We start from the raw sequence: 17343 nt of genomic DNA, 5'->3' as shown, positions 1-17343 counted from the left end.
CTAATGTATTGAATAAAATCACATGAATTTATAAATTTAGATATCTTTAAAAATATAACAGATCTATTTCTTTGTCATTCTATATAAATTATTATTTATTTTAAATAGATTATATTTAAGATTATTATTTATTTTTTTAACAGATAAATATTTTATGATTAATACGTACGTATATAGGTCAGAAACGTTACCAATGGGATTTCAATCTCTATCTCTTCTGTTTTATTAGCTTCGTTAGGATGGAGGTTGGAGTATGGACTGAACGTAGCAGCCAAAATGGCAAAACTGCCGCCGAGTTGCATGTACAACAAATGTTCTGTCGGACGATACTTAGCACGAGAATTGGCATGGATATATTTATTTTATAAATTTATGAAAAATATTTAAAATTTTAAAAATAAAATTAAAAATTAAAAAAAATGAAAAATATCTTATATCCTATAGAAAAATATATTTATTCACCACTTCACATTTTATATCTTATAAAAAATATATTTATATTTTATAAAAAAATATTTTATATTTTATAAAAAAAGTTATAAATATAGAGTGTATGATTAAATAGTAACGGATAAATCTCAAAAATTTATTACGTGGATTGTGCATGAGCAAGATCTGATGTGTACCTATCATTTTTGTGCGCGCACATTTTAAAAGGGTGCTGTGACCTCAACTCTCTCGGTCTGTCTCCCTTTTGAAGTCATCTCTCTTCCTGGAAGCCTGAGTCCCCAACGTCTCTCGACAGTCCTTCGCCATGGCAAGAGGAAGCAAAAGCAGGAGGACAAAATCCCATTCCCATGCATCCGGCAAGAAGAAGAGAAATGCAACTGTTCAAGAAGAACAACAGCAAGTAGCACCGGTCGAAACTGCCGGCCAAAGCTCTAATATCTCACTGCTTCCCCTGATGATTCTCACAGACATTCTCTTGAGACTGCCTTTCAAAACCATATTCAGTTGCAGGTGCGTGTGCAAAACATGGCTCAGTGTTCTCTTAGACCCTGACTTCGCCCAATTGTATCAAGCAAGAGCGCCCTCCAGCATCATCCTCCAACCTCAAAACGACATCCTTAAACAATACCTCTACGCGGTCGATCTCGAGGCATCTGACAGTAGTAATCATGCTATTAGTATTAGTCACTATAGCGTTAGAGTGAAGTTTGACACTCAAACTCAATTGTCTCCCCAAAGCAAACTCAGTCTGGTGGATTCTTGCAATGGTTTGATTCTTCTGTGCGAGTCGTTCCGCATGGACCTGTTGGCAGAGAGGTTATATGTATGTAACCCGATAACGGGCGAGTTCGTGATTGTTAGACCCATTAGGGCCAACCTGCCGCATTGGGTGTCTCCGCGGCTTGGGTTCTGTCCCAATTCTCGGAAATTCAAGGTGGTTATATTTGTGAACAAGGAGGATGGAGCTGATGAAAAAATGCCCACTGATGTGTACACCCTCGGCAGAGAGGGAGGTTGGAGGAGTGTTCTAATGAAGTATGATGTGCGCAGCAGCGTGCGTGACACTACCTTTCTGAATGGATTTATTCATTTTCTCTGGGGCCGTGCTATACCTGAATTATTAATACGTTCCTTTGATGTCGAGAACGAGAAGTTCCAACCGGTTCCACCACCTCCCCTCCTTGATTCATCTCTAAAAACAGGGGGGCAAAGGATGAGCCTGGGCGTACTGGGAGGCTGTCTTGCCTTGGCTGAATTTCCTTATGATGATGGTAGGTGCTTTCACGTTTGGGTAATGAAGGAATATGGTGTCCAATCGTCTTGGACTAAGGAATGGTCCATTAATGTCCACATCGACATACCTATGTATTCCGTACCCTGTTGTCATATAGTAGGGTTGCTCGGCAATGGAGACATCTTGATCTTACATCATGAGAAAACTATGTTTTCTTTCAATCGAGCGAATCGTACTTGCAAATATCACAGAATTGACAAAATACATTACTTTCAAGCGCTGCCTTATGTTCCCAACTTTTCTTCACTAACGGAGATCGCAAGTGGAGAAGAGGTGTTCAATGCCAGATTCAGGTAAATTCTCAAGCTCTTTCTATTCAGTTTATTCAATTGAGATTCTAATGCCATCTAACTGACTGCTATCCCTAAATTTGTTATGCTCATTTGTTACAAAAATCTCTGACGATTTGAATGGTAACAATCAACTATGATCTAAGTTTCTTGAACAAGTTGCATACTTTGTGTGAATAATTGAAATTGACCATGCAAGGTCCCACCCGGGGCCGTGTAAACTCAACCTCAGTGTGTAGATATTGGCCAAAAGCATATATGATACCTCATTTTTGCTTTAAATCTTATTAAACTCATCTTCTAAAATATTTTGTACTATCTTTTACTTACACCAAGGATACACATTTAAAAAAAGACACGGAGGTCTAAACTAGATAGGTATTAAATTTAAGATTTTGGTGGCCTGCCATATTCGGCTTCAATGATAAATTACTTCACTGTTTACTATACCATTAATTGTAATCAAGCTTGTTTTCCTTGTTCTGGCAGAATTTATGTGTATTTGTTTTAAGTACATAAAATTCATGAGTATCTGTAAGCCATGATATTTATGATTTTGTCTTGGTTTCACTTGCTTGTTTGTCAGAATTTGCGTGTATCTTCAAGCCGTGGTGTTGATCTTCTCTTCGTTGTATTGCTTTCATAGTGTACCTAAGATTATACTTCTTTTTTATGTAAAGAAAATGAAAGACAAAAGAAGTACTGTAACCATTTTTGTTATATGTAAAAAGAACTTTTTTTTTATCAGTATTATATGTAAAAAGAACTTAACATATAAACGATTGTCTGCATGAGTTTTTAAATTTTTTAAGAGCGCTGTGCATATTGCTCTAAGGGTGGAGGTTTGCCATGTAATGTAACTAGGCATGTATATATAGAACATGGTTTGTCATGTGATGTAGGGGATTTGCTGAAGTTTCATGATTATGAGCTTATGCAAAATATGAATGGGATTGTAAATATTGGAAATCTAGAATGGTCTTATCATCTTGATATTCTACCAGGTAGAAATTTGTGGAGGGAATCTTTTTATTTGATTAATAGCAAATACTAAAATTTATAAACAAACTTCTTAAGTTCTCTCTAACCTTATCAGAGAACGATGAGGGATTACGTGTCAAAGGATGCAATACAAGCAGCACAGCGATCAGCAGCTCTATATGTTTCTCTTTATTCATGTTCTATAATAACATCTTGAGGTGCTTTCTGCTGGCCTTACAAATTTTTTCAGTCGTTTGAGCCTACAAGGGCTATTTGTTGGTTTATTATGCACAAGTGCACAATCATTGGTGCATAAGAATATAAAACTACTGCGGTCTGCCATGTTGTCAAACTTGAAATCTTTTGCAATCCTGAGACCAGGAATGGCGAAAGATTGGATATGATTTGGTTGAGCTATTGTCTATTGATAGTAACTGACTGAGTTCACTTAACAAATTGGTTGAAAAATAACAATCTTGTCCACTCAATTCAAGTAGTTTAAGCCTTTTTCTTTAGCCAGATGGTTTAGCATGCAGCAGAGTATTAATTTATCATCCCAAAATCACGATCAAAATATCTATCATGTAAAACAAACAAGAACTGAAGGCTGAATGAAATAATTGATCATTTTAAGTATTAAATTTAGATAATTTACATTTTAATGACTAAATCAGAAAAAAGTAACAAATAAAGTAAAGACCTGTATTGGTAATCGAAACCTACATAAGAAGCTTTTAGTTATTTTTTTATCAGTAAACAAGAACTTTATTGATGAGGATATAGGAAGCGTTTAGCATGAATGATTTTCATTTCATGCTATAAACAACTTAATCACTTCAGTTAATTTTCAACAATAACCTAGCCCTAAAATATTTATGGGTTGGATTAGGATTGACTAATAGGTTTGGATCGGGTTGAACTAATAGTATCATGTATTAAATTTTGTTACCTTTAGAATCTTGGCCTCGCCTTTCCTGTTGTGGAGTTTTCCATCCGATATAAACCATTGGCACGTCGAATCAGCAAAGGATAACAACTCAAGGAAAAGTGCTAGCCACCTTTGCATTATAACACCAAAAGACTGATCAATTTGAAGCTTCCCCGAAATCACTTATAAAGCCCAATTTCACCTAGTAAGTAGCCAATGTAGGACTTTAGCACCCGTGCCTAACTGTATAATCTACCCACTCTATGTGGGCTATCCATATTCCCAACATAGGACTGGGGTGTTCCAGGAATCCTTTGTATCAATCTCCTCATGCCCTTTTGGATGGCCTTCCCATCTGTAGGTTTTCTTCTCTCTCTTATGATCTGAAACAAGGTTCTAATACAAGAAAAAGTTCTCTGTTTCCTAAAATAAATGGAGCCAAATATGACATCTTCATTCTCTCTTTATGTGCCTATCCCTTTAGAATCTTTCTGGCACATTCTAGAAGTTATAGCTGTCCTCACTTTTTATGAAAATCAAGTGCCTTATCTTCATTGCCCCAAACTTCTATGGGAGAACAACATTCAAAACACGCACCTTTTTTTTAATAAAATTCAGAATACAGACCTTGATGTGCACTTGAGTGACTCAATTGAGATGGTGATCCTAAATATTGTGAAGTCATTATAATTTCTATTAATGAACCCCACTAAGGCTTCTAAAAATGGGTATAGACTTTATTGGACTTTTCTGTGCATGTTTGTTTGGGGGATCTCATAATGGGTGTTGGGATCATTTAGCTTTTAAGTTCCAAAGTAAGTTCATTTTATTTCGTATCCCACTCTTGTTACTTCGACTCTTCGTTAAATGATGGCCTGACGTCACTCAGTTTCAGTGATAAATGGCTTTGTTTGTTTGTGTAGTTAATAATAATTTGTGAAGAAGTATGTTTTCCTTGTTTTGGCTGTATTTATCTTCATTTGTTTTTTTCTCCTGATATGCTAGTTTACTGAAGAACAAATATATGTTTTTTTTAGAGAAAATGAAAGAAAAAACACCCTAACGCATTATTGACTTCCTTTTACATAAAGTTCATTTATGTGATTGCCTAACTGTCATGATTTATTGGCTGATTTTTTTGCAAGCTATTTTAGAATTCTTACACTGCAAAATCAATTCTTATTGAGGGTAATATATCATCAACCAAACTCATTTTATAAATAAATCTCAAAATAAATTATCAATCTTCTAATAATTTTTTTTATAGTAAGAAACCGTCTAATAAATTTGGTCGACCAAAACTCTCAACCACTTAACTTTCTATATATAAAAAATGCTTTAGTATATAGAATGGTATTTATTATTTGATGTACTAAAAGTGCAATCTAATGATTATCAATTTGCATATATAAGCAAATGAATCAGATTCAAGCATTGCTAGAGTCGAACTTATAACCCAAAAAATAGCTGCTTTTCACAGAAATCCTACAGTTTGTTTTGAACCTCCTGCTAGCTTTCAGTCTCATAAACCTTACAGATTCTCTTCCACTTTTAAAGACTAAATTCATAAACTTTGGTGCGAGTCTTTTTATTATTATTATTATTATTATTATTATTATTATTTTTTTTTTTATGAATAACTTTGGTTTGAGTCTAGACCACTTAGTTGATTGTAGACTGCTCTTCTCGCTGATTTACTCACTGTCCTACATCTGCTCTTCCAACATAATATACGCCAGGGTTAATTTAACTCATCTTTTTCAGCCAAAAAACTCCCAGGACTTACCTTTGACAACAGGCCATAACATATAAGAGTGTTCAGATGCTTGTTTTTGTCAATTCAAGTCCTTCCAACCAACATTAGGGGAAAGATCTCTTATAGGCAAACATGCAGATTAAGAGGTTTTGTATCAGGTTTCCATCTATATAATCTTCAGCATTCTAATGATCAGGTGCTCTAAAACTGTTTCCAAACAATTCCTTCTCAATATCTGTCTCCAATTGGTGCCCATGGCAGCCAAGTGTAATAGGGACAAATAGTATGCATGATATGAGGAGTTGCCTTCTATCTTAGTTCCAATGATTTTCGCCTTGTCCAAAAGCAGTTATTTATTCCCCCCTTCCACCAGGCGGCTCCCGCACATAAATCTGTTTTTAAGAAGCACTTTGTGTGCACATCTGACCTTTAAATAGGGACCTCCAATGTGCCATAATTTAAAAGCCCTCTTTCTATCTTGAGTAAAAAATACTATCCTATGAGAGTCAGTAGCTGCCTTGTATTCTTGGTAACATCGGCAAGGCAATGGTGAGCAGTACCCAATTCCTTGCCCTTCGGGGGAGTGTAGTCCTCTCCTTTATCTAGTGCCCTACACTACTCCTGTCGATGAGTATTCCATTCCGGGAAAATAAAAAAATTAAAAAAATCCATTCCGGGAAAATTATCTATGGTGATACAAACGACCTTGTTGTGGGGCCCTTTGACCTTTAGAACAGCCTAGTTTCATTGATTGAAACAGAACTTCACTGTAGTCAGATGGATTGTCTAGTCTTTGGTTGTTAAGATCATATTGGTCAAGTTTGTCATGGCATGGTCTGATATACAAGACCATTTCACAAGGATATGGATAACTCTAGGCATCCATTGACCCTAATTTATAGGCTAAGTTGTTTGGATGCATCAGTTAGTTTGATCATCTTTATTGTTATGTTCCGTACTGCTTTATCACTTTTTAAACATTTGCATAGACATTAATTCCCAAGACGAGCCTACACATGCTTCTAACATGATATTGGTTATATATTATATATTCATATCTTTTGTTGTTTGGTGTACAGTTTGATTGAGTTAAGCGTGTTAGAGGGCTAGCCCATTTTGCAGCCATTTTTGTTGTTGATCTTCATCTATAGCATAAACTGCATTGTTCTAGGTAGGCTAAATTTTTCCAGTGTGAAGATTAAGCTTTTCTGAAACTTGGGTGGTATAGGCTTTTAATTTATACAGGCCTAATGAACATCATGCATTTGTTGATGATGGAATTATTGTGGTCTGGAGAATACACTGAATGAAATTCCCTTTTATGAAGGCAAGCTTTCTTGTTAGTCTTAGGACCCATTTGGATAGTGAAAGTGTGTCATCTCATCTCATCTTATCATTACAACTGCTCCAAATTTTCACACAAAATATAATAAATAAGTCAACTTTTTCAATTCCCAAAACAATAATAATACTAAAAAATAATATTCTAACAATATTTTATTCAACTTTCAACTTTCATCTCATCTCAACTCACTATCCAAACGGCACCTTATTGTAGTGTATTCGTTGTCATTTTCAACACTTCAACAAAAGGAATTTCTTAAATCCATTAGAGGATATTTTTCGGTTTGGTATTTCATTTTCCTTTTCTTTCTGCTATGAACACTATTAAACTAAACCAATGTGTATGCAGTTTTTAGAGTTCCCTTGAAAATTGTGACTCTTTTATTGTTCTCAATTGATTTTAGATGAAGTTTGTTGCTCTGTTCTTTGTAAGGGAAGATTTCAGATAATTGGACAGTGATATTTAACAAATTCCTACAAGGTGATATTTAACACTAATGCACTGTACATATTAGCTAATATGTTTCAAACAGTTTATTTTCCATTTTGGCATATGCAGAAAAGTCTAACTTCATGATAGTTACTTTACCGAATGAGCCAGTATTTCTCTCAAGCCAAGTAAATCTCTGATTGATTGATTGTCAGTAGTTTGGGGCTGTGCTGATTTTGATCTATCCCATGGTAGAATGTTGTGCGTATTGATGCACTTACTATACGTTACATAATTGGCTCATAGGACGTTTCATCGATGTACTTCCATTGGCTTGGATACTGTTTAATTAATCCAGGAAAGGGCTATGGGAGTGGGTTTTTTTCAGGCTTTTTTATGTTTTAAACCAGAACCTTGATGGTTTTTGGTTGTACATGATCACTGTATACATGGTTTGTTTTGTATGTAGAGGGTTCTACTACGAGATTATGATATTATCTTCATTCTTTCACCTAACGAAAAAAAACGTGTCTTCATTCTTGTAGGTTTCTCTAGGTGTTGATTTTTCATTCATATAATGTCAAATTTGGAAGAGGGTAATTCCTTGTTTAATTTTTCTAATTACTGGAAGAAATGCAAGAGAAAAATCATAACCTTTGTCTTCTTGATTTCCATATTTTCTCATGATCTTTACTTTCCAAAAAAACATTTTCACATTATTTTTGACAATTTATCATGCACCTTGTGCTAAAGACACAAATTTTGATATGAAATCTTTGCAATTGCTTAGGTGTTTCTCTTGTATACAACCCATGTACATGGACTATGCCTATTGCCATCGATAAAAGTTCTTGCTTATCTATCAAAAAAGCTTTGCAATTCTTGAATTTCTTCTTCTTCTTCTTTTTTCAAATTTCTTGGATGGAGCTGGATCTGTAGTGTAAAAGTCTTTGTATACCCATCGTGTGTTTAATTTCTTTGCTCTCATGCTATTTGTGGTGAGCTACCTGCATTGCTAATACTATCCACGAAAAATCCATAGGATTATCCATTTAACTGTGAATTAAAAAGCTACACGACACTCCAATATATGCATGACAACTGAAGTTACAATAAAGGAAAATATATGGATCCACCTTCTTTTGAAAATGTTTATGAACTTTACAGTAAATGGTAAATTTACTTGTTCTATATTTGGTTATTTTGTGTGCAGTTTTTACTAGTATAGACAATGGACTATGAGTGCTGGCATTTAAGATGCAATTTAAAACTACTTTTTTTTTTTTAGATTCAAACTCTAGCATCATCTTCTAAAATGGATATTTTCTTATGATTTTGAAAATTGCATGCTGAGGGCTTTCAGTTTACAAAATTTGGCTGTATTATCGATTCAAGATATCCTAAGGATATGTTATACTTCAGAATCTGTTGCTGGTGAATTTCAATTATTTACTTATTACTGCTGCACTATGGATTATGATACTGTACCTAGATGATGGAGAACTTATATTTATCCTTTTTATTGTAACTATATGGGTCGTAAAGATATGTTAATCAATCTTTTGGTCTTTGCAGAATGTTTTAATTGTCATTGGAAGATTCAGTCCTGAAGAAGGTACTGATACCTCTATGAAAACTTGCTCTAGTTTTTCTGGATAAAATGCCCATTTTTACTATTTGTTACTCTAGTGAATGTTTCCTGAAGAATAAATGAATAATTGTTTTTAATGATGTACCATTGTGAAATTTTGTATTTGTTTTCATTCTTTGTTGTTTTTATATTTGTTTCATTATTCTTAAAGTTGCCTTTCTATAGTGCAGGTAGAAATTATGGGGATTATCAGCTTCTGATGGGCAGATGAAATCTACAGCATCTTCATACTTTGAATAATACCTACAAAGAAAAAACTTATTTTGAATAATTTTTGGGGACAAGACCTTCTATTAAAATACTTGGCTTGGATGTTAGTCCAGCTTCTGGGGCCAAGTGCAGACAATCATTTACAGCCTGCTTGCTCATGCTGGATATGTGCTTTATTTTACAATAAAACTCCTATTTTCAACTCTTTTACGTTCTCTTTTTCATAATGCATGCTTCCATGGTTACCAAAAGATTCACTCTATCATTCATGCGCTGGCATGAAACTAATCCTAAAGCTGCTTTGAAAGTAGTTGAAATAAAATAAAATAAAAGAGGGAACAAATCCCAATTCTCTCTTTGGGCTTCTTTCACGCTGGAGGAAGGCATTTTTAAGGTTGCTTTGCTCCCGCGTGAAAGAAGCCTGGTTTGGATACCGGTGCATACTGGTTCAGTTTTAAATTTTGTCTAAAATCGGATCAAACTAGACCGATTACACGCAGGGGCAACGAGGATGATGCATCGCCATGTTTTCGCAGAAAAAAATTCAACACATTGCTCTACATTTTGTAAAGAAAGGTGAAGTTTCTGAAACAACCCACGGAGGCGCACACCCATTCCGGGCCGTTCATCATATGGTACTGGCAAACTAAGTAGACTCTAACTTTTTGAACTGCCAAGGCCTGGTTGGATAACAAAAGCCTCTTTATCTCATCTCATATCAGATCATCTTGTCTTATCTTATTTCAATATCTAAACAACACAAATACAAATATATTTTAGAGTAATGATACTCTTACACATGCTTTACTACTGTTTTACTGTCCATCTATTTTTTTTTCTTTTTACCATTTGAATCTAGATTAAAAATTTTAGAATATGATATTCTTGCATAATCTATAAGAAAATAAATTCACTCAACTAATGTAATCATGTAAGTTAATTAAAAATAAATTCGATTTTATAAAAATTTACTCAAAGTGCAAAAGAATGTCAATTTTTGAATTGAATTTATTTTTAATTAAATTACATGATTATATTGGTTGATTGAATTTATTTTCTTCTAAATTATGCAATATCATGTTATGAGATTTTTAATATAAATCTAAAGAACAAAAGGAAAAAAAAAATAGTTGAGTAGTAAAAGAGGTGTAAGGTATCTATCTTGTTGAGAGAAAAAAAAAGAGGTGTAAGGTATCGTTATCCTATTTTTTAATTTTAAATATTTAACTTTTCATTTAATTGTTATCTAATCATTATAAATTTTTCAAACTTTTAAACAAAACACAAGAAATAATTTAATTTTTTTTTAAATTTAAAAATAAGAATATTATTATAATAATATTTTAATTTTATAATATTTTTATTTAACTTTTTTTCTCTTATTTTTTAAAATCTAATAAAACATCTCAACTCAAATTATTTTATTATTATTTATAAATCATGTCGTCTCAATCCACTGTCTAAACCAAAAGTAAATCAATAATTTTCATGGTAGTAGTTTTCTTAGTGCCACCTTATTGGCCAAAGAAAAATTAAAATCGAAGCATTCATTTGACTTTATCTTCCTTTTTTTCCCCTCGTATTGGTGCTCTAGTAATTATAACGTGGTTTTGACTTTTGATTGATTAGCCCCACCTTTTTTTATCTCAAAATTAATATAGGGTTAATTGTAAATTCAATCCATAGGCTGCATCTCTGTAGCTAGTATATTTTATGAGAAATAATAATTGTAATTGTGAGTATATAAATATCATGTAATTACTTTAAAAAAAAAATAGATACAAAATCAATAATTATATGTAGTATTACTCATATTTTATTGAATATTTGTGATATATTATTTTTTATACAACCCTGTCAACAATTAAGAGAACCATTTAAGCCTTGAGGAATACAAATGCTGGTTGTCAGTTGAGTTAAGAGAGTAATGAGCTGCTCATTAATTCAATTGAGATAATAAACTTATTCATCTTTTTTAATGGAAATTTAGGCAGTTCTCTTTAAAAAAAAAAAATGGAATGTATTAGAAAAAAAAAAAAAAAGGTACAGCTTAAAAATGTACAAAAGAGATAACAATAATGGTAGAAGATCACTCATTTTGCCCCTATTTTCTCATTGATTTTGGTGTGGTTCTAAGGCTTGTGTAGAAAAGCGATTGACCCGTCCCGAAGAAGACGGTTTTAATTATTGCTCGGGTTTGACCCTTACAACATGGCGACCCGCCTCATAAAATCTGCAGATGAAATCCTAGCCACCCCAATCCCCTACTTCTCTTTAGATTTTACCTTATTGCCTAGGCTCTCGTTAAGCTTCAAGAAACTGAGTCGAACGGCAGATCATTGTAGTGGAGCCACGAGATCATCTTTGTAACCACCGTCGATAATCCAATCGACGGCCATGGCATCTTCAATAATCGGGAGGACCAAATCCTTGACCACACCAACGTGGCTGGGGTTGGCCGCTTAGGCCTTGAGGTCTTCCTTGGTTTTGTAGCGGCTGTGGAGTGTGGGTGAAGTTGAGGGAGGAAGACCAGTTATGGAAGACAGGACCAGCAGTGAGGTGGTGGACTTCGTCGATGGAGACCAGGCTGTTGAGCTCAGTGACCATGGTGTTGACCTTGGACGGATCGGTGTTCTCTTTTATTTTGAAGAGAACGACGTGCTAAACATGGGTATAGAAAGAGGACATCTTGATGGCGGTCTTGGACGGTGGGGAGCGGCCTGAGCAAGAGTATGGCTTGAAGGAAAAGGGGGGTTGAAGATAAGGTATGGTTTGGGGGGCAGCAAGAATGCGAGGGAAAATGGAGACGAAATGAATGTGGAGGAGTTCCCATAGAGCATCATATTGACTATCTGGAAAGAGGATATCTGAGAGTAATTGAGACTTGGATAGTGATGGATTGGACATATCACTGAGGACCAAGGACAACAGTGATGGGTTAAACATGTTTTATCGCTAGTATTCAAATTTGAAGAGGAAAAAAAACCACGGGGTTGACCCGACCAGGAATATGAGGGTCGGGTCGATTCTATCTAACACATCCAGAAGCACGGGTCAAGCTTAAATTCTAAACGGGTAGCTTGGGTTGGAGGCCTAGTGGCTCTTTATCAAAGTATCTTAAATAAGAGCAACTCAAACTATGAGAGTTATTATTAAAGAGTAATGGTACTCGTCATCTATTCTACCATCATTTTTTTAACGTCCCACAACGTGGTATTAAATGATTGAGATTATTTATTATGTTTCACTTGTGAATCTATCAGTTAATGTCACAACAAGAGATGTTGAGAAAATAATGATAAAAATATTTTTCTATTACTAAATGCATTTAGGTTGTGAGGATTTCTCCTTTTGATAGGAGAGGAGCTACGGAGGGAGATCTCATCCACATTATTATTATTTTCAACTTTTTTTTTTTTAATCTCTTTTACAAGATATTGGATTCTACGTCTAATGTCTCCATTTCTTTTAATGAATTTTTAAAATAATATTTTTACTAATTTTATTGTTTAACTAGGAGATTGTTGACGTGGAAATTGACATAATACATGTCAAAGTTGGATTGGGAGAAGAGAATGACGTTAAATTCCAATAATGGATTCGGCTGTAGTTTCTTATAAGGAAAATGCTAGATGTCTCGCTGGGAGCTCCTGCTGGGTTTTAGAGTTTTTTTATATGTATTTTTTTTAGTTTTTTTTATATAGATATTTTTAATAATTTTAAATATTTTAAAAAAATAAATTAAAAAATATAATATTATTAAAAAATATTTTCTTAATCACGAAGTAGAATCAAAATTATTCTAAGAAAGTATTTTTTAATAAATTTTTTTTACTTTCTGATTAAAAAAGTATTTTTTAATGATATTTTAAATTTATTTTATTTTTTAAAAATATTTAAAAGTATAAAAAAAATTTATATAAAAAATAAATTAAAAAAATACACATAAAAAAAGACATACTAAGAGCACTGGCAATGGACTAGCCATTGCCAAGTCCAAATCTAAATTTTAAAGTCCATTGAAATAAAATCACTGCATTGGAATAGGCAAAGCTATATTTTTCTAATTTATGCTACAGTAAATCTCCTTCTCTCGTCATTGTTGGTGAGCTCCTGTAGAGTGATCAAATAAATATTTTATGATATCCGTCCAACTGCCCCTCTCTTTTTCCCTCGTGTTTTCCATTTCCCTCGTCTCTCTTCTTTCCCTATTTCTCTCGCCATTTCTTTTTCCGAAACCCTTCTCCCCTTTCTCTCCTTCGCTTCGTTGCTCGTCTCTCCCTCTTCTATCCGTCCACCATTTTTCTTTTCTGAAACCCTTCTCCCTCTTCTCTCCCTCGCTCGGTCACTCGTCTCTCCCTCTTCGAACTTTCTCAATCGATTTTATCTCAGTTCCTGGGTCAATCTTCCACGATTGTGCAATTTCCTCTCTCTATTGGATTGGCTCAACAACGCAGAACTTTCTCTCGGTTTGGGTAAGCTTTATTTGGGTAAGTTTTGTATTGAGTATGAATTTCTGAATTTCTGAAATAAGTATGAATTTGTTTGGGTAAGCTGGTTATTATCGTTGCTGATTTTTCTACAGTTGGTGTTGTTGATTTTTCTTCAGTTTGTGTTGCTGATTTTTCTTCTATTGTTTATCATCGCGTCCAGCCAACTCAGAGTCTTAGAGTTGAGCCCCCATATTTTTTTTTATTGTTTTCTATTTTTAGTAACTACAATCCATTGTTTCTGATTTGTTGTTTTTGGGTTTGTTTGCTTTTTGTGTATAGCCATTTTCTCGTGTCTCACTTTGTTTGCTAGTCATTTTGGTGGTAGAAAAGGTCATTCGGTCATTTGATCCCATTTACTTTGCACAGCTTTATTTTTCATAGGATAAATCCAAACTGACAGGGTCTTTGATTCTGAATATATGGACCATATACCAGGCTTGTAATGGTTTTTGGTGGATAATGATTATGCATTTTGAATTGTTGTTTTGGGTTAGTTTCAACATACATTCTCAAATTTATTAAGTGTTATAAATATGAACATATATCCAACTTGAGTTGAAGATAAAAAGCTCTTTCTATTAGCTTTTTATCTTGCTGGGTTTTTTTTCGATTCTTTTTTCTGTTGATGCTGATTTTTTTCGATTCTTTTTTTTGTTGGAGATTTTTTCAAGTAATGCTGCTCTCCATGATTTGATCTTTGATTCTGAATATATGGACCATATACCAGGCTTGTAATGGTTTCTGGTGGATAAGGATTATGCATTTTGAGTTGTTGTTTTGGGTTAGTTTCAACATACATTTTCAAATTTATTAAGTGTTAGAAATAGGACCATCTACCCAAATTGAGTTGAAGATAAAAACAGATTTAAAAACATTCTCAAGGCTTGTTGATGCTGAAAGGCATACCCTTTTGTATACTTAAAAACAGATTTAAAAAATGTCCATTATCTGTCTTCTCATGAATACATCAGTACAGCTACATGATTATAACTCTCATTCGGCTGTTTTGTTCAGAATCTGCGTCTTCCCTCTAACTTCAAACTATATCCGTCTATTCTTTGAACATGAGCTATTGTTTTTAATTTTCTTGCTAGTCTTCTTACTGCAACCTCATGTGGTGGTCTAAAAGCTCTTTCCATAAATTTTTTATCTTGCTGAGTTTTTTTCTATTTTATTTTTTTCTGTTTGCTTTGTTTTTCGTGTTTTTCTTTCACTTTGCTGTTATTGTTTGCTCTCTCCTTTCATGTAAGCATGCTTTAGGGTGTATTTATGTGTATATGTAGTAGTATATGTATGTGGGTAATGGCTTGGACGCTACATATAACGTTTGTGGTTATCCCGATCGATGGTTTCTTTCAATGCCATTTGATCTCGGAAACATCACATATATTATTTGTTAAGACACTTTTCTGACTCCACAACAAAAAACAGAGTTTACTTTGCTGTTTTTTGCAAAACAGATGAGGAATAAAATGTGTTTGTTATTCTTTTTTGCAAAACAGAACAAGAAGTTTATTTTTGTTGATGTTTTGCAAAGTTGTTGTTTTTCTTTGCAAAACAGAACAAGAAGTTGATGAATTTGCTATTTTTCTGCATATTTTTCTACATATTTCTTTGCATACCAGCTTATCCAAACAAATTGATGATGTAATATTTGTTGTTGTGTGGGACTTGAAAATTTCTAAACTTTTCTGACTCCTTGAAAATATAATATTTTTCAAGGATGGACACACAAATTGATGATGATCCCTTCTTCACCACTCTATTACAAAGTGGAGGAGAGGGTTGTAATAGCACCCCAACGCAACATTCTAATGTTGTGCTCCAAGTAACATTCAATGACTGTGAAAAGAAGCCTCCTCCAAAAAAAGTTCAAAGGGGTGCATCTTTCACTGCAGATGAGGATAACTTCCTCGTCTCAGCTTGACTCAAATTAGTATCGATGCAATAAAGGGTACTGATCAAAAGTCCACTCAAATGTGGGAAAGAATTTCAGAATTTTATCATGAATATAAAAAACAGAACAATGTGAACCATTTTGTAGTTTCTTTGATGAATTGGTGGTCCTCGATTCAGAAATGCACAAATAAGTTTTGTGCATTTTTAGCACAAGTAGAGTCATTGCATCCGAGTGGTGCAACAGAGCAAGACAAGGTATGTAATATTTTCCTTTAATTTTCACAAACATGTATGACTGATTTATGAACTAACAATATTCCTATGTATTTGTAGATTGAGAATGCAAAAATTTTGTATAAAGAGATGGAGAAGAGTAACTTTACAATGGAGCACTGTTGGTGTCTTTTGAGACACCAACCAAAATGGCAACAACACATCTCCACCCTTGGGACGAGGAGAAGGCCACAAGGTGAAGCTGTTATTGATACGATGGAGGAGAACATGGAGGTTTTTGCGGAGAGACCTCTAGGCAAAAAAACTGAGAAAGAAATGGAGAAGAAACGGAAGTCGATGGAAGGCAAAGAGTTTGAGATCAGCATTTCATTAGCTAAAATGACCGAGGATAAAGCCATGACCATGGAAGAGCGGAGAAATGCTGCGTTGAAGGCAGACCAAAAAAGTGAGAAAATATTTGAATTAAAGGAGAATAAGTTTGAACTAGAGAAGAAGAAATTTGAAGGCAAGATGATGATGTTAGATCTACGTGGCATGAATGCCATGTAAGTTGAATATTTTCGTAATATTCAACTAGCAATTTTTGAGGATTCGAAATCCCATTCCGGAGGTAGATTTAACTCTCCTTCGACACCTTATTATGTAGATATTTAACTTCTAATATTTATAGAACTAATGTTTTTTGAGAATTTAGTGGCTGCCCAGCTACATGTGGGCTGGATAAATATGTGGCTGGGTAGCAACTAAATTCGTGGACTGTAGATATTATCTTTGTTAGTAATTTGTGGACTGTTGGTAATTTCTGACTTGAATGGGACTGTGTTGTTGGACTTCAATGGGACTGTGTTGGTATTTATTTGTTGGACTCTTTTGTATGGGCCTATTTTGTATTTGTACTTAGTTTGGGACTGTGTTGCTAAATTTGGTTGGGACTTTTTTGTATTTGCACTAAATTAATTTTTTGGTTTGTGTATGGCTTGTGTATGGCTTGTGTATGGTTATGTTTTAGCATAGAAGGACACACATACTCCACCGATGTAGTATTATGAAGATGCATAATATGGTCATGTTTTGGACTGAGTTTGGACTCTGCCATGACAACCTTGTTGGTTGTTGTTTTTTTTACTTCACATTTCTCTTATTAGTTTAATAATTTCAGGTTCTTCTATATATGATAATTGGAACTTCTATATTTTTTATAGATGAAAAATAATAGGTTGAAGAAATAAATTTGTTAGGAAATAATAATTTAAGTATCAAATTAAATTATTAATTAACATATATTTAGTGTAATTGCAAAATATGAAAAAAAAAATAAAAAAATAATATTATATTATTATTTTAACTAATCTAATAACTAATCCAATATAAATTCTTCTAGCT

At 33.9% G+C, this 17343-nt stretch overlaps 1 protein-coding gene and 1 non-coding gene across 4 annotated transcripts; both read left to right on the top strand.

Moving 5' to 3' along the window:
- The first annotated feature begins 680 nt into the window (after window positions 1–680).
- Window positions 681–9585, top strand: LOC108996086 (F-box protein At3g07870-like). 3 transcript variants are annotated; one of them, XR_001996956.2, is made up of 4 exons: window positions 704–2037; window positions 3131–3233; window positions 9049–9088; window positions 9295–9527. XR_001996956.2 is itself a non-coding variant. In XM_018971848.2 (3 exons), exons 1-2 carry the CDS (start codon window positions 755–757, stop codon window positions 9056–9058), a joined length of 1293 nt encoding a protein of 430 aa, XP_018827393.1. In that variant the 5' UTR covers window positions 681–754; the 3' UTR covers window positions 9059–9088; window positions 9295–9585. The 3 variants fall into 3 exon arrangements, 2 of the variants coding, with proteins under 2 accessions (XP_018827393.1, XP_035551301.1); XM_018971848.2 differs by lacking the exon at window positions 3131–3233 and having other exon boundaries at window positions 681–2037; window positions 9295–9585; XM_035695408.1 differs by lacking the exon at window positions 3131–3233 and having other exon boundaries at window positions 9290–9527.
- Window positions 9586–15089: 5504 nt separating this feature from the next.
- LOC118344343 lies at window positions 15090–15219 on the top strand. Its single transcript, XR_004798115.1, has one exon. It is a non-coding gene; the product is annotated as a small nucleolar RNA snoR80 (small nucleolar RNA).
- Window positions 15220–17343: the final 2124 nt, after the last annotated feature.

Source organism: Juglans regia, chromosome 1 (genome assembly GCF_001411555.2).
Source record: "Juglans regia cultivar Chandler chromosome 1, Walnut 2.0, whole genome shotgun sequence".
In the NCBI taxonomy this organism is placed as follows: domain Eukaryota; kingdom Viridiplantae; phylum Streptophyta; class Magnoliopsida; order Fagales; family Juglandaceae; genus Juglans; species Juglans regia.
Note: the sequence above shows the minus strand (reverse complement) of the source record. Positions and strands in the feature narration are given on the sequence as shown.